A 25264-nucleotide genomic window follows, 5' to 3' on the forward strand; every position below is an offset into this window, starting at 1 on the left:
GAAGAGGATGGAACCAGATGGATGTACTAATCTGCAGGAAGAAGTGAAAACACTAAAAAGGATATATGTGTGGGAAGTATAAAATATAATTATACAGTATAAATAGAAAAATATGAATATATATTTTTAAAATTGTTTAAGACTATTGGCTGACAGTAGAAATGTATGTAGGGTTTATAAAATGAAGAAGTAAAATATGTGGTAAGAATAGGACAAAAGGTAGAAGGGATTAGTGGAATTATACTCTTGTATGGTTTGTATATTATTCATGAAGTGGTGTGATATTAATTTTAGGAATATTATAGCCAGTAACATACCATTTCATGAACAATCTGCAAATATTACAATAAGTCAAGAAATATTGTAGTAAAATAAGGAAGCATATTGTAATCTCTAAAGTAACTATAAAAATAATATTAAAAGATAACAGGGGGCTGGGGATGTGGCTCAAGCGGTAGCGCGCCCGTCTAGCATTCGCGCAGCCCGGTTTGATCCTCAGCACCACATACAAACAAAGATGTTGTGTCTGCCGAAAACTAAGAAACAAAATGTTAAAATTCTTTCTCTCTCTCTCTCTAAAAAAAAAAAAAAAAAAAAAAAAAAAAAAAAAGTTGAAAAGCTAATAGAGGAAATAAATGGACTAATTTAAAAATCCTTGACTAATTCTCATGAAAAATAAAGGAGAAAAAAAGAACATGAATTAATAGCTCCTAGGTTAAATATAAATCATATAGGAAGATGGCAGACTTAAATCCAACTTTATTATATACTATATTAAATGCAAATGAATAAAAAACTAATTTAAAGGCAAAGATTTCTGATTGAATTGTATACAGAAGATCTGATTAAGTGCTGTTTTTAAGAGTTATACTTTAAATATAATGACACAGAAAGATTCAAAGTAAAAGGATGGAAATAGATAAGCCATAGAAACAGAGAGCCTAGGAAAGCTGGTCACAGCTCTATTAATATCAAATAGACTTCAAGGCAATGAGATAGTGATAGAAATAGTGAGATGGAGAAATCCATAATCACAATAACATCTGGAAAAGTAGTGACCTACAAATAGTTCAGTCAGCTTGCACAAGGGGAATTACTCCAACAGATATTTCTTAAAGACATGAGAACATGTGGAATAGAACAAGAAACTGGTAGCACAAAAATCCATAAAGAACAACATTTAGCTAAAAGATTGTGTGACAGAGGAAGAGTCCTGTGGAGCCAGGGTAGCTGCTGAGATCCTCCATTGCTGTTTTTTGCAGTCATGCAGAAAAAATTTTAGTCATGTCACTCTGAGTTGCAGGCATGAGTTTATTAGAAGGGACAAGAAAAGGGAAAAAAGGGACACTCTCAAAGGAGAGAATGAGTCAGAGGGAGAGAGGGATGGTGTGCCCCTCCTGCCCTCCAGTTTAATTGGGGTCCCAGGGAATTTTCTAGAAAGAGTCCTGCCCAGTTCCACCTCTTAACTTTTTATTGACCCCAGAATGATATCAGACTTCCCACTACTAAATATAAATATCCAAGGCAAGTCTGTTCCCTTTGGCCCACATCAACTGGTTCTAATTGTTCTTACAGATATTATGGTAGGGGGGCTTTGCTCCTTATTATAATTATCCATCTGAGTTTTGAAATCTGGTCTGTGTGATGCCACAAAAGTCACCCCCTTCAAGGTAACTTATGTTTTCCTTATCTGCAGAAAGGAGCCTTTTGGGCCTGTGTTTCTCCTCTTTATAACAGGTTGGTTGACAAAGAATGTAATGTATTCTGTTGACTTATGCCAGGAAGGGCTGCAGGTAAATTGCTTTTTAAAAGAAACGTGTGGGGTTTGGGTGAATTCCCTCCACTCAGGTCTGTCTGATTCCTATCAATTGGAGAAACTAACCTAAAACATGGGGAAAATTAAAACTGGAACCTTATCTTACACTCTGAAAAGATGGGCCCACACGTGGATTAAAGACCTAAATATGAATGGTAAAAATATAAAGTAAATGCAAATTGATGCATTTGGGAACCCCCAAAACAAAACCATGAGGTTAAAAAAAGAAATGGTTGGGATACATTATCCATAGAGGAGAAGAATTGGTAGATCTAAATGGCTATTGCCATGAAACAGTAAGGCTGAAGTATTCCAGGACTGGGATGGAGTGGTTGTTTCTAGTAGAGGTGGATAGTAAAGAAAGAGAGAACTTAGGTTCAAAATCTCAAGTTCTCAACTCAAGGTACAGTCTAAGAACTGGGAAAACAACCCTATGTTTTTGCTGAATCTCTCTTATTAGTTGCAAGGCAGAAAACAGTTGAAAACCAGAGTTCTACTTTTTTTAAAAAAGTATTTTTGATATATGTATCTATAACTAAATATATATATCAACTCTACATGTCTACAACTAAATATATGTGTCAACTCCATAAGTAGAGTTGACACATATATTTAGTTGTACATGGATACATACCTTTATTTATTTCTATGTGGTGCTGAGGGGTTGAATCTAGTGCTTCACACATGCTAGGCAAGTGCTCTACCACTGAGCCCCAGCCCCAGCCACCTACTTGGTTTTGACCAGGAGTATTGGCAAAGAAACAGTAAGACCTAGATTTGTAACCAGATTGTTATAGTTTGTATATGAGGTGCCCCCTGCACTCCCTCCAAAGCTCCTGCATTAATGCAGGAATGTTTGGAGGTTATATGATTGGGTTGTGAGAGCTGCAACCTTCTTAGTCCATCCTAGTTTTAAACTGAACTAACTAGATGGTAACTGTAGGCAGGTAGGGTGTGGCTGGACGAGGTGGGTCATTGGGGGCATGCCCTGGAATGTTCATTTCCTGCAACTCCTTTCCCTCCCTCTCTTTGGTTCCAGGCTGTCATGTCCTGGGCAACTTTCCTCCACTAGGCCCTTCCACTATGATGTGCTGCTTCACCTTAGGCCAGAGCAATTGAGTTGGCCCACCTGGACTAACTTTCTGAAACACAGAGCCAAAATAAACTTTCCCTCCTTTAAGTTGTTCTTGTTAGGTATTTTGGTCATGGAGCTGCAAAACTGATGAACACATGGATGCATAGGATTTTGGAGGGCACAGGATAACTTCTAATGGTGGGTGAACAGTAGTAAACAGTAGTCCAGTTTGAGTTCTGAAAGTCTTGTGTCCCAGGAAACCCTCAGAGCCAGACAAACTCAAGAGAGCTGGCAAGTCCTCCTTTGCCAACCAAAGCAGGGGTCTCTCTAAAGAGGTTGATACTGCCTTGAAGATCCTGTAATGACTTCACCTAAGGTAATGATCTCCTTGAAAAGGGAAATGAATTTACCCATTTTTCTTCCACATCTCATTGTCTATACACCTAAAATCAGATTCCAACACAGAGAGGGACTGTGGCAAATAAAATTAAGAAGACAACCTACGAGGAGAATCAGACTAAAAAAATTCTGGACTTTGCTCATTGTTTTGGAAATCCAGTCATTTCACCTCCAAAAACTGAGTGAAAAAAAAAATGCATGAGATTCCGAGAATGTTAAACTGAGGAAGGAGACACATAATTTTGGGTTGAGTAGAACTGATTTGATAAGGGTGCACTTGCCACAGATTCTGGATTCGGTGCTGCTTTCAGCAACTAGAAGTGATTCCACTTGTTGCGTCGGTTACTTGAATGAAACATGGACTTAGTAATGGCCTACGTTAAATGAAATTGATAGTGCAAATATTCCATGAAATCATATAAAGGGATTAAAAGATTTACAAAGAAAGCAAAGTTGGAGTAAATTTTTGGTGTGTAATCTTACCATTTTAATCTTAATGATCTAAAAATTAAGTCTCTTGAGAGGACCAGTGACTCTCCTTTCATTAAAACCTTCAGAAATAACATTGGTGAGGGGAATACCAGCACCAATGAAAATTATTATTATTTTAAGAGAGAATTTTTTAAATATTTATTTATTTTTAGTTTTTGGGGGACACAACATCCTTATTTGTATGTGGTGCTGAGGATCGAACCCAGTGCTGCGTGCATGCCAGGCGAGCGTGCTACTGCTTGAGCCACATCCCCAGCCCAATGAAAATAATTTTAGTGATTCTTCTCTGTATGCTGAGAAAGTCTGTGGGCAATGCAACAGTTAAAATGGGTTTCCTGTTAAATGGAAACATCAGAACGTTGGTGTTGGTAGAGACTCTAGGCAGAAATTAAGAAAAGGAATCAGAAAGAGTAATCATAATACAAGCAAGTTCAATGTAATCAGAATAGTTTGGCCCACAGAAATTGTTATTGGTTGGTAGTTAATGTAGAGTTCCCTGGCCTGATATGATATTCAAAAATTAACCAGGCACAATAGGTACTGAACAAGAAAAATGGATGCTATTGGAAAAAAATTTATACAACCACACCCATATATACCAGTTGAATATCAGTCTGGTTTAGGACCAAATAATGTGCTCAACCCATGTAGGTCCTAAATAATATGTATAACAAGAGCAGGAAAAAGCCTGCCTACATTCACCAAGAGAAGACTATCACCAAATTGCCACATGTGAATATGAGTGAAAGACCTCTAAGATGAAGACCTTTATAATAATATCATAAATATATGTTTTTAATAACTCCTGTTAGGATAACAATACACTGCAGAAAGGAAATGACTGGGCTTTTGGAGGTCATCTGGAACAGCTCTGAATACATGTTTCTGGGGTCTCCAAAACTATTGTGATCTATGAAACAAAGTAGGTACTCTAGAAATTAACTTATCTTCCAGTTATTTTCCCACGGAAGAGTTAACATTGATCTTTAAAAAAAAAAATAATTGTTAAATGACAGATAATTGTATGCAGGTATCAGGTAAAAATTGATATTTTTTCCTCTATGACAATATCCTCATATTGGATCCCTGATCCATAAATAAAGGGTTCTTCTGGTAGGAAGTACCAAGAGATTTGCAGAGATAAATTCTAGCCTCAAAAGCTTTAAAAAGAAAGAGATGAGATTCTTACCATATTTCCCATTTAACATCATCTTTGGCATATGCAGGCGGTGGATGGGTCTCAGAATAATATAGCACATGCTCATAAACTTAATCAGTGATTAACTGCAGCTTCTGTTAGACAAGTTTCTTGGGGGCAAATCTGTAAATAACTATTACTATAGGCAGTACTTTTTTTTTGTTTTCATGTATTCAAGTAAAGAACACCTGAAGAACTTTGCCCTATTTAAGTAAGCAATGCAGATAATCTATTTTCAACATATCAACTCTCTAACTATTGAGATTGTTGGTAGCAGTACAGGGGAACTGCTGTCCAATACATTGATGATGATTTGCTGACAGGAGCAGGGGAGACATTAGGTTCCCTGGATGCCTGGTAAGGATACATCATGCCAGAAGGGTGGAAGATAAATCTCATGAAAGCACAGGAGCCTGTCACCTCAGCCAAGTTTCACAGAGGCCCAGTGTCTGGTGCATGTTTAGATGTCTCTTCCAGATAGAAGAATAAATTGTGTACTCTGTTCATCCTGTTACTGAGGATGGCCCTCAGTGCATGGTTGACTTCTTTAAATTTTGTGTGTACTCCTCAGACTCATTATGGGTTGATCCAAATGCTTTGATTTGACTCTGAAAAAGAGGTTTCTTTAATGTGTCCACGTGAGAGTGAAATAAGTCGTATTGAGGGCTTTATGAAAAAGATCCAGTGAGCTCTGAGTTTCTGTGGCTAATCAAGATTCTATATAAAACCAGGATTATGAGAAAAACCATGCCCTCTTTAGGAAATAACCATTCTTTTGACTGATTTTTGGTTACCCAGGGTAAAAGCAAATGAAAAAAAAATTCTCTTTTCAAAAAGAGTTCTATGAAGACCTCACGTACATGGAGAATCTTGCCAATTTCTGAGAGGGATGGATGAGCTGTGAACCATTCAACTTGAGTTCATGGGCAACATAGTTTTGATTTAATACAGGGATGTTTTAGAAGTCGTAGTGTGCCAGCTCATCTGGCCTACTCTGCAATTCACTGTGCATATCCTCGGCTCTACCTAACATATAAGAGACCAATAGGGAATGAGGAACAAAACATGAAGGAATGCTTGATTTAACTCAGTAAGTTTTTTAAAAAGACACTGCATTTTTTATAAGTGGGCATTCTTCCCAAATAACCATTTAAATTTTTTAATGTAGAAGATTAAAATTCTTAAGTTACAAGCAATAGTGACTGATTCTAACTTCCAGAAGGCAAAAGGGGCAAAGGGGAAGAGGTTGGATAGCACAAAAGAGGTGCTGAGCAACCAAGCATTCAGTAGTCCAGAATGAGGGGAGGTAAGCAAGAGCCCACAACCATTTTCAGAAGGCTGCTGGAGGACTGATTCCAAATGCCTTCTCCCAAAGTATACAGGGAAGGGGCTCAAAGTAGGTGTTTTTTCTACACAGGGATTAAGGGGTAAGTTGTTTTATGTGCTCCTGTCAGGCTGGACAAACACAACCAATAGTCTACTATGTACACAAAACTGAGTTTTCAATGATCATGTTTATTTTTATATAAAACCTACTTCTCCCATAATGAAAAATTAAGTTATTATAGTGCTCCTAATAGGAAAGTATTGCTGAATGCTGATATTGGACATGTTAAAAAAAAAGCAGGTTCTAAAAAATTATAATAGCTCCAGAAGCAGTGAAGAGTTCATAAACTTGTATTGTTTATTGAGATATGTACATAATTTTTTGTTCCATAATTTATTTGTGCTGTGCATGGTGGTATATGCCTGTAATCCCAGCAACTCAGGAGGCTGAGGCAGGAAGATCACAAATTTAAGGCCAGCTCAGAAATTTAGCAAGGCTCTAAGAAACTTAGGAAAACCTTGACTCAAAAATAAAATAAAAGGGACTGGGGGACATGGCTCAGTGGTTAAGTGCTCCTGGGTCCAATCTTGTAACAAAACAAAAACCAAACAAAAACAAAAGGTTTATATTTCTGTGGCTAATTTTGCCAATTTAATCAGGGGAAATAAGTCTCTATAAGATAGGTACCCACACTGTTCCATTTCAAAGGAAAAATAGTTAATAGATATGTGTAAGTCCTAAAATTGTGAATGTTAATTGCATTTATTCATAGTTTGGGGATATTATATAGGAAAAGGTTTCCTATACTATGTTGTTTTCAGCCTTAGCAAACACTGAGAAATGAGTCCTTGGGAATGTCAGTCATATTTCTTTCCTTTTTATATAGATACTAAGTGTGAGGCCCCAGTTGAGTTTCATTTGCATCCAAGGCTGGGATTAAAAAACATAAATGTGCAGCTGGGCCTGGAGGCATTTTCTGTAGTTCTAGCACTTGGGTGGCTAAGGCCAGCGGTCTGCTTGAACTCAGGAGTTCTTTACCAACCTGGAGAACGTAGAAAGATTCTTTTTCCAAAACAGAACTAAATATGAATGGGCAAGCTGATGGTGTAATAAGGCAGGCCCATAACCAGAGCCTTGGCTTAAAGGTCAGAGTTGTGTCGTGAGAGGAAACTCATTTTGAGTTAAAGTGGACCCAACATGGGCACAGGAGAACCTGATAATTGCAGGGTCTTCTGGCCCATTAGGTCTTCTCCTTAATCCAAGAACATATGTGTGCATCCTGGACACAGTAAAACCAGAAGGTACTGTTTCATCAGAAGTTCCATAAACTCCTCAGCACATGCAACTCTGGCGTCTACCAGAAATGTCACAAATGGGGACTGAGGCATTCTTCTTAGTCTCACTAAGGCATACCACCTACTTTTGGCAACCTGAACAGATCAGGATATTAGTGAAGTGCATAGGACCCAGCAAAAAAAAAAAAAAAAATCTTCTCTGGGAAAGGGCTAAAGAGAGGCCAAGGGAATAGGGAAAGCTGCAGAGGATGTTTATAATACCTCTGTGCACACAGGAGACTCCCAGAAGTTCTTGGCAGGGATAGGTACAAAGTAATGAAAGGACTGGCAGGAGCTTCTTAAATAAGGGTTTTTACCAGTAAAATAAACTCATGTTGAAAACAGCTGGTGGGAGATGGAATTTTCAGGAAAGATGGCTATTGAAATGTGTAACCATCATGACAGAATCCAGTCTGGAGAATCAAGAAGTCTCTGCTGAGGGAATGACAACTGAAGGATGAGTAGGAAATAGCTAAAACAGTACTTCTCAAAATGTGGTTTGATTCTTTTCCCACTAAGCTGACAGTGCAGCCCTCTCGCCCCAAGTAGCAATGCACAATGGTACATGGTCATGGCTGGAAAGATCCAGTGGAATATTTTGTAGATAAGAAACCATTTTTCTTGCTGGTGGCACATGCCTATAATTTCAGCAGCTTGAGAAGGCAGGAGGATCACAAGTACAAAGCCAGTCTCAGCAATTTAGTAAGGCCTTGTCTCAAAGATTAAAAAAAAAGGGGGGGGGGCTGGAGATGAGCTTCAGTGATTGAGCACCCCTGGGTTCGATCCCAGGTACCCCCCCAAAAAAATTCTTTTGTAGGTAATAAGAATATTTTTGTCATTATTGTCAACATAGTTATTATTAGTATCATTAACCAACTAATAGAGAGAGCCGGAGGAAGAATATGTAGCATGGTGTGTTACCCTCATTACTCTTCAGGCTTCATTACTACTATTTTTCTGCCATTGCTATTGGAATCTAGTTTACTATGAGAACACTCAAAATGGGGATTTAAAGTAAGAAATGTAATAAACATGCTCTTTTTATTCTCATTTTATCCTTGATTTAGAATTCGTTTCCCATGATGAAGGAAAAGGTGGTATATTTCCTATATGCTGGCATCACGAAAGGGATAAAAAAGTCATTCATATTTATGAATTTGATTTTTTTTTGGGGGGTACCAGGAATTGAACTAAGGGGCACTTGACCACTAGTGACACCCCCAGCCCTATTTTGTATTTTATTTAGAGCCAGGGTCTCACTGAGTTGCTTGCTTAGCACCTCACTATTGCTGAGGCTGGCTTTGAACTCAAGATCCTCCTGCCTCAGCCTCCTGAGCTACTAGGATTGAATTTGATTTTTGACATTAACTATGGATCTTTAGACTTCTCAATCAAATCAGCTTCATTGGTTAAATGAATTGTTTTATTAATTTACAGTGAAACAGTTTTCAAATGACTAAACATAGGAACATAGAAATAACATCACATTTGCATTGTTATAAAGTTAAAGATATTTTATCATTACTAGCTGAAAATTTTGAAGCCAGGTTTCTCACTGAGGACACTATACAGACACTGATCTTTTTATTTTGGTCTTTTTAGCAGAAACACAGACTTAAGTGAAATTATAAGCATAGGCTTCTTAATAGCTTCCTAGGACTCTGAACTTTTGCTTTCAATACCAAATAATATCTGAAAAACATGCTCACTTTTATGTTTTTTGAGAAATTCTAAGAACTGGCCCAGATTCATGTGATAATCATTTCTTAATCCATAGTCACCATGGGCCTCAAGGAGTAATTCTTCAAAAGAATGGAAAAGGCGCAGGTCCTCGCCATTTCCTTCTGTTTCCATGCTTTCAGCATGCTTACAAGAAATATGCTTCCAATTGGGATACCTAATTGTGTGCCAGAATTCCTCACAGTGCTCTTTGAAACCCTCCACACATATTATACCAGGCTTTCCTGTCATGCAAAATCCAGTGACATCTAACCTTTTCCCTGCTTCCAAAATCTTTTTCCTTAAGTCCTGGTGATATATATGGTGACTATAGATCCACATTCGGAGGAATGTGTTCTTGACAGGCTTTGCTTGTGTAGATGGTTCGTACACCAGCTTTCTATTCAGGAAGTAGGAAGCACTGTTGTCCTGTAGCCACTGGATTGCCGCACATACACAGAGCTCACCTGGATCAAAAGTCCCTATATAAGAAGTGAGACCTTTGTTGAGAAGTAGCTGCTGTTGTCTGTCAAGCTCAGATGATCGCCCAAACAGCTGCAATGCTACGAAGGGGTAGTTGTGAGGCATGGTTACTTGCAAATCAATTTTCACCTTAAAATGAAAATCAAATAGATTTAAATGCCATAAAAATCACACAAGCTAGTTTATCAATGACAACTACATGGTTTTGATAAATGGAACAATTATTGCTGTTCTGTTACCAAGTACTTTATATACATGATTCTATCCATGTATACATTCATTCTTTCTCATATTTATTGAATTAACTACACATGCTAAGGACCCTGTGCTGGGACAGTGAAGTGAAGAAGTCAGACATTATTTCTTCCCTTCAAGGAGTCCACAGCCTAGTGAAGGAGACACACATTAAACAAGTAACTATGCATAGCAAATATTTAATTTCAATTGTGAGAAGCATTACCATAGAAAAGTTCAGGGTTCCATTGAAGTGTGTAACCATCAGGACAGAATCCAGTCTGGGGAACCAGGAAGTCTCCTCTGAGGGAATGACAACTGAAGGATGAGTAGGAAATAGCTAAAACAGTAGTTCTCAAATGCCCAGGACATGTGTTACCTATGCTATACTAATGTTGCTGTAGATAAACGGATAAGAACATAGAGGGAAATTTATTTTTAATATTTATATTTTGTTACTTGTATTTGTTTTCTGGGTTATGCTGCCATCAAAACAAAAAAACTCAATGTTCATTCACTTCTTAAAAGCCTGTTTTGCTACAGGCAATATCTAGATTTGTGAAAATCATGATACAAGTAAAGGGAGTACATATTGTAATAGGTGGATTGTTAAGAAACTGGATGAGTGAACAGAATAATGGTAAGTATGACTAGGATATTTTCAATAAAAACATTAGGTATATTTGTTTAAAATGTGTTCATATTTATGTAAAATTTAGGATGTTTACTAAAGACAATTTACAGAGCATCTCATATTTTATATATTTTGCTTCCAAAGAAGTAAAGAAATATGCATCTAGGGTATTCTTTGTGTCATGCAACAGGCATTTTGTTAACAACTGGGAATCTAACAACACTAAAACAAATGAGGGCACCCACCTTGGGCTCCTCTATCTGGAGCGTAATCACAAATTCAATTTTTGGTGGTAGCGCCTCCCTTCTGCCTTCCAAATATCTCTTTATATTCGTCAGGGCATTTACATCTTCAAGTTTTACTTCTCCTTGGTTAGGAAACATAGAAAACAGCATTTCCATTTCCAGCAGCTGAAGCTGAAGGCTTTCTTTCACTGAAGCCGACATGTCTCGAAATCAATCTGCCTGGGAACTTGGAAAGGCCCAGGGACACTGGATTTGTCAATATCAGATGGTATCCAGCGAAATTATCAGTAGGTCCCTTTATGAGGAAGCAGTTCCGCAGGAGCACTTTGCACAGAGAGCTAGGGGCACAAACCGGGACACTCAGACCCTTGAGATTTATTTCCTGACCCCAAAGTTCGTAGGCACAACATCCCCTAAAACACTCTATTAAAATCCAAATTCAAGACCTGGATGTAGGAATCTGCACATGCAACAGGTGTTCTGTACTGTCCTGTTGTAGGTGGTTGCAAATACCACTGCAGACAGTCTGCAATCCTGAATTCTAGTAGACTGGGGTCTGGCTACGTAATGGAGTCGACTCTCATACTTGGGCGGAGCTGGGCAATGCAGCTAGAGACCCGCAGCACCGAGGGGCGGGGCCCTGCGTCCCCAGCCTGCAGTCGTTAGGGCCCCGCAGCCCCCACCACCTGTCACTGCCACCCCCACTGCCTGCCGCTGCCGCCTCCTCCGTTCCACCGCTACCGTCCCTCTGGGGAGAGCGTTTCTGCTTCTCACCGGAGCCACATTCCCCAGGGAAAGCATCTCGGGTACTTCCGACGCTTTGGATTCACCTGGCCTCTGCCTGAGGGGCTCAGGCTAGGAATATCTTAGAGGTGAATACATAAAATGTCCTTTAGAACAAGCTCTGGGGATGGGCGGTGGCCTGAGGTGGCTTCTCAGAGGCACAGATTTGGGAGGTGATCTAAATCGAGAGAGGGATGCGGGAAGCATCCTTTGTGGCATTCATTGTGGCCCTGGCCGCGCATCTGTGCTGGTTCCCTTCCCTGCCCCCATCCAAGACCACTCAAAACCCCAGCTTCCCGAGAACGTCTTCCCCCCGAGGCCCAGATTTGGAGATCAAGGCTGCGTATCCCAGTGCTCTGATCCCCGGCCCCAACCCCCGGACCATCGTGGGGCCTCACCCTTCTGGCCATTCAGTCCAAACAGCCCCAGAGCCGCCTAGTAACCGCATCCGCAGTTCTGCAGGCGCGAGCTGCGCGTGACCGGCGGGGAAACGGGGGCGGGGCCGACGGACACTCCCCGCTCTGATTGGCTGAGGGGCGTGGCGACGGGCCGGAAGCAACGCAGGGCCACGTCTGCAGGTTAGAGGGCTGGAGTACAGAATCCGTGGCCGTGAAGGGGGACCTTTGCAGCCCAGGGGAGGGCAAACGACGTCCCCTCTCAGAGGTGAGAATCCGCGAGGCTTAGAGGCGAGAAGGAGTCGTTCCGGGGTTTGGGGGTTCGGTGGAATCCGGCCCAGCCCGGAGCCAGCGGCCCAGGTATCCCATAGACCGCGCGCCCGACACACCTACCCGCCGCGGCGCCTTGGGAGCCGGCGCGTCGGGCCAGGTCGGGGGTCTGGGCGGGGTCCCCAGGGTTGAGTACTGGGAGTCTTGCCTTGAATCAGGAACTGAGAGAGTGGGACCTACGAGGTTTGAAGATCGAAAGAGAAGGGGCTATACACAACTTTTTAAGAGAGGCACTGTTGGGACTTGCATAATATTCTCAGTAAAAGCATTTGCGTGCGCACCATCGAACATAGTTTTAGTATCTAAAACCGTGTTAAAGGATAGGAGACAGTTGTCTTGCTTTCTGGATTTAAGGAGACTGGTTCACGCCCATATGATTAATCATGATCCATCCCTGAATGGTCAGTTTTTACAAAAATATATTCAACCTTGTGCAAGAGATTTGATTACTTTGGCCAGAACTGAATTGTTTCCTGAATACCAGCTTTTTCCAACCGGACAAAACCAAACACTTTTCACCATTTCTTTTAATTTTGTTCTTTGAAACACTGAAGGGCATTAAAACAAGAAGGTGAGGCATACAGCTGTGGAGTCTACTCTTCAACTCTGGGCTAATTGGGAATGCACCCAGGAAGTGCATAATATATGGGCCTCGGGGTACACTTCTGACTGAATTGGAAATCCCAAATTCCTCTGAATTAGAGTTTCTCAGAAAAGGAACGACACATGTTTGACTTTGACTTTTTTTTCCTTTTTTTTGAGATAGGTTCTTGCTAAGCTGCTGAGACTGGCCCAGAACTTTTGATCCTCCTGCTTCAGCCTCCTGAATTGCTGGGATTACAGAAATTTGTGATCCTTCTGCCTCAGCCTACTAAGTAACTGGGATTACAGGTGTGGGTCACCCTGCCTGGCTGATTTTTAAAATTAAAAGATAACTTTACTTAGAAGATGTGACTAGTCTCAGAGCTAAATTAAGAAAGGTATCCTGAATTCTCTTTATGAAAATTGGACAATCTTCTGAAAGGTATATTAGGGAATGTGGGCAGTCTTGGAGAGGAAACTGTTATTGCCTTTGATTTTCTTTTGGGAATATGTGTCTGTAGCCTAGGACGAATAGCAGAAGATCCATATAAATTTCCCAGATATTTTGAGGTATGTTGTCCACTTGAGAATCTGACCAGTTACACACTTGAACTTAGGTTATTTAACAGGGGCCCAGATTCAAGGTTTCTCTTTTATAAAATGAGAAGATCTTTGGTTTTGCAGGAGTTTCTGAATCTATGTATAAAAATCCTTCTTAGGTTGAGAGTAGACCACTTTAAGTTAATCCTGGAATAGTCCTAGAGGCAAAATGGGAGATGAATTAGAGATTCATTAGGTGATTTCTTCTCTGAAGTAGACAATAGAAAAGTTGGGCAGGAACTTCTAGGTAATTCTAATGCTTCGGAGTTATTCTACTGTTCTTTTCTGTCTCATACATAGTTCTTTTGGGGAGGTTCAGAATAAAGCAGACCTATTAGGTTGGGGTGGCAGGATTTTAAGAAATGTTTTTATTAGTGTATAAAAGTTATACCTAAAAATGGGGTTCATTTGGAAAAATTCATAGATGTATACAATATAATTTGCTCTATTTCAATCCCCATTACTTCCCCTTTCCTCTTTCTCCCCCTGATCCCTTTCCTATACTTTGTCTGTCTTCCATTTATTTATTTATTAAATTGGTACATTAAAGTCATTCATAAAAGTAGAGCGTTTCTAGTTTTTGAAGCAAATGGTCTTTGAATGATTTCTTATTATGTCTGAAAATTTTTGTAGACATGGATTTAAGTGCTATTACAAAACACTCAGCGTTACATGCCAAGCCCAGTGGACTCCTCCTTCAATATGGGACTGCTGGGTTTCGAATGAAGGCAGAGCATCTTGATCACATCATGTTTCGCATGGGATTATTAGCTGTCCTGAGGTCAAAACAGACAAAATCCACAATAGGAGTCATGGTCACAGCATCACACAATCCTGAGGTAATGCATTTAGTGCTCTGATAAAGCAAACAAACAAGACTAAACCCTGGTTCTGGGCAGTTGGACCAAAATACAAATTTTAATTCTGGGAATGTGCCTTTGGATTTGAAGCAATTCTTAGGAGTGGTCATTTAGCTCAAGGCCCATTAGAGGGTGTGGAGAGAATGAAATTAGACCATTTTATGAAAAGTGTCCATATTAGAGAAATAACATAATGTTTTTCCAGCTTACTTGAATTGAGACAGTATCAGTCATTACAAAGTGTTACCTCTGTTAACTTGGCAGTAATTTAATAGATGTAGTTGGATGGGGGAAAGCAAACATTTGAAAAGACGTATTTTGAAAAATTTAAGACTTTTTTTTAAATACTTTTCCTGTTTTGAATGAAGAGTCAAACAAGTAGATTCAGGGATCCAAAAGTGATCTTTGGGAAGAATAATAATGAGATTCTAGTCCTCAGGACAATTAAGGTTTTAATCAAAATGTTCTTACACAGTTATTTTTCAGCTTTATTGAGGCATAGGTGGCAAATAATATGTAGGAACTGTGCAGTGTCTTTTTTGGATATATGTTTACATTATGGAATGACTACCACATTTAAGCTAATTAACATCCTCATCACTTTATATAGTTACTTTCTTCTAGTAATGAGAATACTTGAGATCTATTCATAATGAATTTAAAGTATATAATGCATTGTTATTAACTATAGTCACCATGTAGTATATTAGATCTGCAGAATTTATTCATAACTGCAAGTTGATACCCTTTGACCAACATTTCCCTGTTTACCCCATATCCCATCTGTCACAATCACCATTTTACTATTTCTGTGAGTTTAACATTTTTAGATTCCCTATAGGTGGTATCATGCAGTATTTGTCCATGCGTGGCTAGTTTCACTTGGCAAAATGTTCTCCAGGTTTGTCCATGTTGCTGCAAATTACAGGATTTCCTTCTTTTTTTAAGGTTGAATAATAATATGTATATTTATGTGTGTGTATATATATATATATATATATATATATATACACCACATTTTCTTCATCTTTCAGTACATGATTAGGTTCTCTTGGCTAGTTTTGACACAATTTAAATATTTACTTTTTATTGCCACTAATCCATAGTTTGAATAATATGTTTGTATCTGATTGCTAGAGCATGCGACTTTTGTCTCTGTAGCTAAATTAGCAGCAAATGGAAGGTATGTAATTCAGTGATGGATTGTAACCTCTTCCCCCTCAAACATTGCTTGTCTAATCTCTGTGTAATTACTATAAATGTGTAAATATCAATGTAGAAGTCACCATAATTGATCAGTGACTTCGCATTTATTGATAACTGTAGAAGTACTTCTCAGAACTTTTGAATTGTTTCTCTAAGTTGACATGCATTCTGGACTATGCATATTTCTTTCCAGGATTTTGAGGCGAACAGCATTGGGAGTCATTTTGTGTCATCCACTAGTCAACATGCTGGCCATTACATTCTTGGAGTCCAAAGTTAGGGAGAATTGAGTCTGAGGTTTTGCTCCAGCTGTGCCCTAGTCAGTTAATTGATGCACTGATGACAGCTTTTTAAAAAAGCTTCTGTAGTTGTGTAGTTAAGTCAAATAGACGTGATATTTTAATATCAGCTGACACTTATTAGCTGTATAATCATAAGCAAATTACCTAACCTCTTTGAATCTCAGTTTTCTGTAAGATAGAACTAATAACAGGATTAATAATTACATTGATATGTGTCATGGGTAGTTAATGAGATAACATATATAATTCACCTGCCAGTGCCTGGCATTATTATTAAGTGATAACAGGTGAAGTGGCTCAGTGTCTTCTGCTGGAAAAAAAAACAGCAAGACTTCTTTGTCATCTCACCCTCACTTGTATGCAGGGATGGCTTATTGTTTGTTTATCTTTTAAGGAAGACAATGGTGTGAAATTGGTCGATCCTTTGGGTGAAATGTTGGCGCCATCCTGGGAGGAACATGCTACTTATTTGGCAAATGCAGAGGAAGAAGATATGCAGAGAGTGCTTATTGATATCAGTGAGAAAGAAGCTGTGGATCTGCAACAAGATGCTTTCGTAGTTATTGGTAGAGATACCAGGTGACAATAAGTGTTCTTTGCCAAAGCAGTTTTGAGAATATAATATTAATGACGACATCTGTTATAATACCAAGACAAATAAAAAGAATTTAGTAAAGTGGAACTATCCTGAGGGGTGCCTCCCTTACCTGGCATTTTTAGTAGGAGATGGGAGCTAAGTCATGACTGCAGCTTGCGTTTTGGAATTTCAACTATCCTTTGAAACTGAACTCTAACTCTTACAGTTTTAGAAGTTTACTTAAATTTTTTGGTGCTTCCATTTCCTCATCTATCAGATGTTGATAAGTCCTATTACAGTGTTTAAATTTTTTTTTAAACTGGTGTTTTATAATTATATGTAATAGGGGGATTCACTGTAATATATTTGTACATGCACATAACAATTTGGTCAATTTCCTCCCCCAGTTATCTCTCTTTTTGTTCCCCTCTTCCCTCCTCTTTGTCTTCTTTCTCTGCTCTACTGGTCTCCCTTCTATTTTCATGAGATTCCCCCTTAATTTTTTGTGGCTTCCACATACGAGAGAAAACATACAACTATTGACATTTTGACATTTGAGTCTGGCTCATTTTGCTTAACATTATACTCTCAAGTGCCATCCATTTTCCTGCATATGACATAATTTCATTCTTTGTGGCTGAATAAAACTCCATTGTATAAATATACCACATTTTTTTTTTACTCATTTCATCTGCTGATGGATACCTAAGCTGATTCCATGATTTAACTATTGTGTGAAAGTATTTCTGTGAAAATTAAATAAAATAATGTGTGCCAAATACCTGTTTCCTGAAATGAAAGAAGCATGTAATAAATGGGTCCCTGAATTTTTTTTTCCCCTTATGGCAGTAGAACACATGATTTTATAGCATTTTCTTACCCTGGAGTTCATTGGAAAATAGCAATTTTTAGTCTTTTCTGCATATTTATGATTCAACTTTTGCCTTCCTTTACAAAACGTATCTTGTGAAATATTACATTAAAACTATTTTTTTTTTTTTTTTTGTACAAAGGATTGAACCCAGGATCTTGTGCATGCTAGGCAAGTGCTGTAGTACTGAGCTACATCCTCAGTACCTTAGATCTGGTTTTATTGAGAGATTCTTTCAAAAGGAAATGTCTCCTCAATGGCTTAGACCTTGCTTTTCACCCTTTGTGTTACCAAAGGATTTTGCAAATAGTGCTAATGGTAGATTTAAAGATAGCAGAGAAATAGTTGAGTGATTTATATCCTAAAGTAAATAATATCCATATTGAAGCCATCCCACATATATTTGGTTCTTACCCATTTACTAATTTAAATATCACATATTTTTCTACATGGCAGTTATATAATGATATGCCTTATTTTCAGATATTTGTTCTGACTTTATACAATGAGAAATAGGGTTTCTATTTCCTCAGTAGCTTAATACCCAACAAAATAACATAGTTTTGTAAAATGACAAAAGCTGCTGAATGTGACACATGTAGAAAATCATATAAATTGCTGTTTCCCAGTGAACTTGAGAAAGAAAATGCTATATTTGTACCAATAATAACATAGGTTTATAGATAGAATCTCTAATACTGTGTGTGCTTTCAATATTTATTGTTGTTGTTAACAAATATTGCTATAGTGAGACAGGAAAGTTATTTGAATATGGTGTAGTTAGGGTATCCTTCATATCTGTCTTCCAACTTCATATTCAGGCCAAAATTTTTCCAACAAATTGATTATGGAGGCTACTGGAAAATGCTCATATTTACCCATATCTCTTTTTCAGAGTTGATTGCTTTCAGTTCAAATACAGTGAACTAATTATTTAGAAATTGGTAGCGGTAATTTCTGCATTTGCTTTCACAACCAGCAACTCTGTTGGTTTCAGATGGGATTATATTTTTTTCTTCCTTTCCTTTCCTAGGCCCAGCAGTGAGAAATTTTCACAATCTGTGATAGATGGCGTGACTGTTCTAGGAGGTCAAGTCCATGGTATGCGGCTATTCTAAGTTATAAATAAATTCTTAAATATTTTAAAAATTATAAAAGTAATGCATATTTAAAGTTTGATGAACAATAAAAGTTAAAAAAATTAATTCCTGGCTATAAAATACTTTTAACATAATCTTCCAGATTTTTTTTCTCAGCAGGCATTTTTTTCTTTTACTTTTGGCTCTTTTAAGAACATGTTTTTTAGGGTTGGGGTTGTGGTTCAGCAGTAGAATGCTTACCTATGTCATGCGAGGCCCTGGGTTTGATCCTCAGCACCACATAACAATAAATAAATAAAATAAAGGTATTGTGTCCAACTACAACTAAAAATATAAATATTAAGAAAAAAAAGAACATGTTTTTATTGTTTTCACTTAGTTTATGGTACAACATACAGAGGATCAAAGCAGAGTAAGAGCTCCCCAAATGTTTCTCTAGGAACTGTCTCTAGTTACTAGATATAATTTCTTAAGAATTAATTGTATCAGTCTCCTGGGACACACACACACTATTAATATTATATATAATATTAATAATACACACACACACACACACACACACATATATATATATATATATATATATATATATATATATATATAGTAAGAGTACTGTAGAAATTTATAGATCTAATACAGCTTTATTTTAGTAAGGCTGAATTTCCTGATGTAAAAAATCTTTGATTTTACCTGAAGAAGCCCATTTTGTCAATTTTAAGTATTCCTGTTACCTGTCAATTAGTGATAGAAAATATCTTTGGCCTGCATGTCATCATGATAAATCTCCTGGTTTATCAGAGAATTAAATACAGCACAATGTGGGCAGGGTTTCTTTTCTCCTGTCAGTTGTACCTGTTGTGAAGGTAAGGATTTCACTGGATTTTGAGGTGAATATTTTCCTAGCATCAGATCTCTCTCACTAAAAAGCAAAAGTCCTCTCCACTTTTGGAACCCCCTCAAGCTCCTGCTGAGATCCCTTTTTGTTTTTTTCCGCCCTCAGTTAATCTAGCTTTTCCATGATCTACTTTGCTCACCTCTGCTCATTTTCTAGTTATTCCTTAGCCTGCTGCAGGTGAACCCCTTTCCTCATTTCCCAGGGAAATGTCTTACCCATACTCATTTGAATTGATTGTCAAATTGGATGGATAACAAAGTGGAGATTCTTAAGCTGGGGCCCCCAGAGGATGTCTTGTTAAGCTACAGAGACCCTGTGGCCTTCTTGACAGGACACATGGTGTTAACTGTTTTGTCTGGGGAGAAGATAACATACTGTTTGTCATATACCCAGTGGGGTTTGTGTCCTAAAACTAAGAATTTTTGTTTTAAAGTTTTTACTTCAGTTGATGTTTTTGTAGTTTTCCACATTGTTAAAACTTGCTTTTTTTTAAAAAAAGTTTCTACTTGCTTGGCTCGCTTGGCCATGTTCTTTTTTTTTTTATTGGTTATTCAAAACATTACAAAACTCTTGACATATCATATTTCATACATTCGATTCAAGTGGGTTATGAACTCCCATTTTTACCCCAAATACAGATTGCAAAATCACATTGGTTACACATCCACATTTTTACATAATGCCATATTAGTAACTGTTGTATTCTGCTACCTTTCCTATCCTCTACTATCCCCCCTCGCCTCCCCTCTCATCTTCTCTCTCTACCCCATCTACTGTAATTTAATACTTTCTCTTGTTTTTTTTCCTTCCCCCTCACAACCTCTTATATGTAATTTTGTATAACAATGAGGGTCTCCTTCCATTTCCATGCAATTTCCCTTTTCTCTCCCTTTCCCTCCCACCTCATGTCTCTGTTCTTAGTTGCTCTCATTATATCAAAGAAGACATTTGGCATTTGTTATTTAGGGATTGGCTAGCTTCACTTAGCATAATCTGCTCTAATGCCATCTATTTCCCTGCAGATTCCATGATTTTGTCATTTTTTAGTGCTGTGTAATACTCCATTGTGTATAAATGCCACATTTTTTTTTATCCATTCATCTATTGAAGGGCATCTGGGTTGGTTCCACAGTCTACCTATTGTGAATTGTGCTGCTATGAACATCGATGTGGCAGTATCTCTGTAGTACGCTCTTTTAAGGTCTTCAGGGAATAGTCCCAGAATGGGTCAATTCAGGGAATGGGTCAAATGGTGGTTCCATTCCCAGCTTTCCCAGGAATCTCCATACTGCTTTCCAAATTGGTCGCACCAATTTGCAGTCCCACCAGCAATGTACAAGAGTACCCTTTTCCCCACATCCTCATCAGCACTTGTTGTTGTTTGACTTCATAATGGCTGCTAATCTTACTGGAGTGAGATGGTATCTTAGGGTGGTTTTGATTTGCATTTCTCTGACTGCTAGAGATGGTGATCATTTTTTCATGTACTTGTTGATTGATTGTATGTCCTCCTCTGAGAAGTGTCTGTTCAGGTCTTTGGCCCATTTGTTGATTGGGTTATTTGTTATCTTATTGTTTAATTTTTTGAGTTCTTTGTATACTCTGGATATTAGGGCTGTATCTGAAGTGTGAGGAGTAAACATTTGTTCCCAGGATGTAGGCTCCCTATTTACCTCTCTTATTATTTCTCTTGCTTAAAAAAAAAACTTTTTAGTTTGAGTAAGTCCCATTTGTTGATTCTAGTTGTTAACTCTTGTGCTATGGATGTCCTATTAAGGAATTTGGAGCCCGATGCCACAATATGTAGATCGGGGCCAACTTTTTCTTCTATCAGGTGCAGAGTCTCTGATATGATATCAAGATCCTTGATCCATTTTGAGTTAACTTTTGTGCATGGCGAGAGAAAGGGTTTCGGTTTCATTTTGTTGCATATGGATTTCCAGTTTTCCCAGCACCATTTGTTGAAGATGCTATTCTTCCTCCATTGCATGCTGTTAGCCCCTTTATCAAATATAAGAAAGTTGTAATTTTGTGGATTGGTCTCTGTGTTCTCTATTCTGTACCATTGGTCCACCTGCCAGTTTTGGTACCAGTACCATGCTGTTTTTGTTACTATTGCTCTGTAGTACAGTTTGAAATCTGGTATCGCTATACCTCCTGATTCACACTTCCTGCTTAGAATTGCTTTTGCTATTCTGGGTCTTTTGTTTTTCCATATGAATTTCATGATTGCTTTATCTATTTCTACAAGAAATGGCGTTGGGATTTTGATTGACATTGCATTAAACCTATAGAGAACTTTGGGTAATATCGCCATTTTGATGATGTTAGTTCTTCCTATCCATGAACAAGGTATATTTTTCCATCTTCTAAGGTCTTCTTCTATTTCTCTCTTTAGGGGTCTGTAGTTTTCATTGTATAAATCTTTCACCTCTTTTGTTAGGTTGATTCCCAAGTATTTTATTTTTTTTGAGGATATTGCGAATGGGGTGGTTGTCCTCATTTCCATTTCAGAAGATTTGTCGCTGATATACAGGAATGCCTTTGATTTATGAGTGTTGATTTTATATCCTGCCACTTTTCTAAATTCACTTATTAGCTCTAGTAGTTTCTTTGTAGACCCTTTTGGGTCTGTTAGATATATTATCATATCATCCGCATATAGTGATAACTTCAGTTCTTCTTTTCCTATTTTTATGCCTTTAATTTCTTTTGTCTGTCTAATTGCTCAGGCTAGTATTTTGAGGACTAAATTGAATAGAAGTGGTGAGAGAGGGCATCTACCAAGCTTTTAATCTCATGAGGGTCTGGTTTTCTGATGGGTTCCTTATCTTAGAGTAGCATAGCCTTTTTTCCCACTGAAGTCCATAACTCTATTACTACTTTAGAAGAATGCCCTCATAGCAGAACCAGTTTCTCTTAACTCAGATCTTGGAGTATCTGCCTCCATATAGATTGTGCCTTGATCAATCTGAAGCTTTTAAGATTGAGTGTGTGACATTGTAATGATTTCAGTGGATATTTATGTCTGGTTAACTTGAAAGTTAGTCTTTTTCTGTTTTCTGAGATGTTGTTTTAAAAGGGATTTGTCACCTTGTCTCACAGTGTGAATGCATGTAAGCTTGTTTTCTTTATTAAGAAATGTGAATTGTTTTTTGTATTCAGATTATGGATTGTTAACAACACCCCAGCTGCACTACATGGTATGTTGTCGAAATACCAGTGGCCAGTATGGAATGGCAACCATAGAAGGTTACTACCAGAAACTCTCCAGGGCTTTTGTGGAACTTACCAAACAGGTGAAAAAAAAACTTTTGAACATGCTTAGAAGTTAAACAACCTGAATAACATGATCAGTGAAACAAATGACATTTTGGCACCCCACTCCTTTCTTTTCCCCAAATGTGGCTTATCTCTGTTTCTCTCTAGGGCTCCACAAGTCTGTGTGCCTTCTAACTCTATGTTGGTATTTGCTTGGCAAGGCACATAGTATATTTTTGAGATCATTGAGGGAGAAAATGTAGGGTTCTTGTTTACAGTTATCATAAGTATTTATGGAGATAAAGTTGAGTGTTGTAGGCTTAGTACTTAAGAAATTAAGGAGGTAGTACTGTTGGGAAACATTTTCTTCTAGGCATATAAGCTTGTTAAACCTGGAGAGATTTGAGGGGAATAATTCATTTGATTAACAAATACTGAGTTAATGGCATAGTTTAACCAAAGCAAAGCAAAATATAACATTTCTATTTTGGGGTTAGGATGGGTGGCAGAGGATATGGACAGTTTAAGAAAACAAAATATACCTGCTAATGATATATGCTTGAAGAAAGTGACACAGTTGTTATTACTGTTCTTTCATCTATATGTATATATAGATTCTCACATTTGAATGACTGTTATGTAATATAGGCTATAGTGTTTTTAGGGAACCTTTACTCAGGCAAATTCTAATAAAGCTTCATTTCTACAAGTTGTTCAATTGGTGAACCTATTCCAGTGTCTAGGGTGTTTTTAAATTTTATTTGGCTTTTCAGTTTTCATCTGAATGTATTTTACTTCAGTTTACCTGGTTAAAATAGATAAGTAAATGGAAATAATGGAAGATGTTTTATCATATATGTATGTATGCTTTCTTTTATTTCACTTTTAATTTTGTAACTTGAAAATTTTCTTCCATGTCTTTTTACTTTCCAGGCTTCCTGCAGTGGAGATGAATATAGATCACTTAAGATTGACTGTGCAAATGGCATAGGGGCTTTGAAACTGAAAGAAATGGAACACTACTTCTCACAGGGACTGTCAGTTCAACTCTTTAATGATGGGACCAAAGGGAAGCTCAATCATTTATGTGGGGCTGACTTTGTAAAAAGTCATCAGAAACCTCCACAAGGTATGTAGTAATAGGTCTATAAAAACTATTTTGAGAACTGGAACCAGTCTCATTTACAAACCAAGATGGCCACTTGTATTAAGAATTCTGTAACTGTAGGGCGCTGATGATACATGCCTGTTATCTCAACTAGTAGGCTGAGGCAGGAGAAATACAAGTTCGAGGCCAGTCTCAGCAAGTTAGTGTGACTCTAAACAACTAGCTCGACCCTGTCTCAAAATAAAAAATAAGAAGGTCTGGGGAGGTAGCTCAGTGGTAAAGTGCCCCTCAGTTTAATCACTGGTACCCCTGCCCCCCCAAAATTGTGGAGCTGGTCCTGGCTCTGTCACTTTTGGATACTTATGACTCTTCCTACTTGTCATTGCCATTCAAAACATGGTCTGCTCTTTTTGCCTGTAAGTCATACCCATGCTCAGAGTCCTCCTTCCTGTAGGAAAGAGGAAAGGGAAAGCATAGCCAGAGAGTGCCATTCTAGAGCAATGGTTCTCAAATATCAGCACACATTAGAATCTTCTTGTTAGCCTGAAGATTTCTGGGCCCCATTCCTGAGCTTCTGATTTGCTGGATTTAGGGTAGGATTTGCTTAGGATAGAAATTTGCATTTCTGTCAAGTTTCTGGGATTTGATGAAAGTGCTGGTCTCTTGACCACACTTTGAGAATCACTGATCTAAAGGTAGCAATAGTAAGTAGCATTGTCTCTCCTTTTGTCTGCATTAGATACACTTTGGAAAGGGAAGGTAACACTGCTTCTGTAATTGTCCTTGGACTTAGGGTTTTCCACAGTGGGCAAGTTAGGAGGAAGACTGTTCTTCAGATTGTAGTGATAGTGTAGAGATGTTCTAGATTTATCTTCATTATAGATCCTAAATTATTATCCTACAGTAGGCCAAATATGGCTTGCAGATTGTTTTCCTTGGTCTGCTAAGTTTGCCCACATATTAAATTGCATTAGGTGCCACTGTGTAAAAATTTAGTGATTTCTTTTAAATATTGCTGTCAACTCTTTACCAAAATCACAAAATGTCTATTCACGTGTCATTAATCTATTGTTACCCCTTCAAATAGGACATTCAGTCTTGAACTCTACACACTTCACATAGTTGTGGCACTTGTTCATTTATTCTGCTTTACTCTATTAAGCATTTGAAGTTTCAATTTAGTCAACCTATTTGATCCCCTTTTCACTGAATTGCTTATTTTGACTTTACTGACGCTTTAATTCTGTATCATTCATTAATTCTGTATCACTCATTTATCCACATACTGAATACTGAGCCCTCACTCTCCATTGTTCTAGGCACTGGGCCCTTAAGTGTTCATAAAACAATAGCCCTCGTTTTCCTGAAGCCTACATTTTGTCCTGTAGGTAACCTTTTATCACACTCATGACAAAGCCTTTCACTTCTGAGCTGCTTC

General features: G+C 38.1%; 2 protein-coding genes across 9 annotated transcripts in view; one reads left to right on the plus strand and one right to left on the minus strand.

Annotated features, from left to right (window-relative positions):
• Positions 1-9046: 9046 nt before the first annotated feature.
• On the minus strand, positions 9047-12268 carry Rwdd2a (RWD domain containing 2A). 3 transcript variants are annotated; one of them, XM_078019683.1, is made up of 4 exons: positions 12138-12265; positions 10957-11078; positions 10304-10380; positions 9047-9972 (listed from the first exon to the last, which is right to left on the minus strand). In XM_078019683.1, exons 3-4 carry the CDS (start codon positions 10340-10342, stop codon positions 9295-9297), a joined length of 717 nt encoding a protein of 238 aa, XP_077875809.1. In that variant the 5' UTR covers positions 10343-10380; positions 10957-11078; positions 12138-12265; the 3' UTR covers positions 9047-9294. The 3 variants fall into 3 exon arrangements, with proteins under 3 accessions (XP_077875809.1, XP_077875808.1, XP_005324812.1); XM_078019682.1 differs by having other exon boundaries at positions 10304-10395; XM_005324755.4 differs by lacking the exon at positions 10304-10380 and having other exon boundaries at positions 10957-11294; positions 12138-12268.
• Pgm3 (phosphoglucomutase 3) overlaps positions 12256-25264 on the plus strand; it is a 36156-nt gene continuing 23147 nt past the window's right edge. For 4 of the 6 annotated variants that reach the window (XM_078019678.1, XM_040283008.2, XM_021726057.3 and 1 more), the window contains exons 1-7: positions 12256-12402; positions 13231-13355; positions 14280-14485; positions 16409-16593; positions 18496-18563; positions 22623-22756; positions 23652-23847. In XM_078019678.1, the coding sequence (XP_077875804.1) occupies positions 14282-14485; positions 16409-16593; positions 18496-18563; positions 22623-22756; positions 23652-23847 (787 nt within the window). In that variant the 5' untranslated portion in view covers positions 12256-12402; positions 13231-13355; positions 14280-14281. Of the gene's footprint in view, positions 12403-13230; positions 13489-14279; positions 14486-16408; positions 16594-18495; positions 18564-22622; positions 22757-23651; positions 23848-25264 lie in introns of those variants that run through there. The other 2 variants (XM_005324756.5, XM_021726055.3) reach the window with 2 other exon arrangements.

Source organism: Ictidomys tridecemlineatus, chromosome 8 (assembly GCF_052094955.1).
Source record: "Ictidomys tridecemlineatus isolate mIctTri1 chromosome 8, mIctTri1.hap1, whole genome shotgun sequence".
In the NCBI taxonomy this organism is placed as follows: domain Eukaryota; kingdom Metazoa; phylum Chordata; class Mammalia; order Rodentia; family Sciuridae; genus Ictidomys; species Ictidomys tridecemlineatus.

Excerpts from the sequence above, each read along its gene's own strand:
- Rwdd2a (XM_005324755.4), bottom strand. The coding sequence starts at position 11,157 with ATGTCGGCTTCAGTGAAAGAAAGCCTTCAGCTTCAGCTGCTGGAAATG. Across the intron at positions 9,973-10,956 it reads TCCAGATAGAGGAGCCCAAG|GTGAAAATTGATTTGCAAGT; the intron begins GTGGGTGCCCTC and ends TTTCATTTTAAG.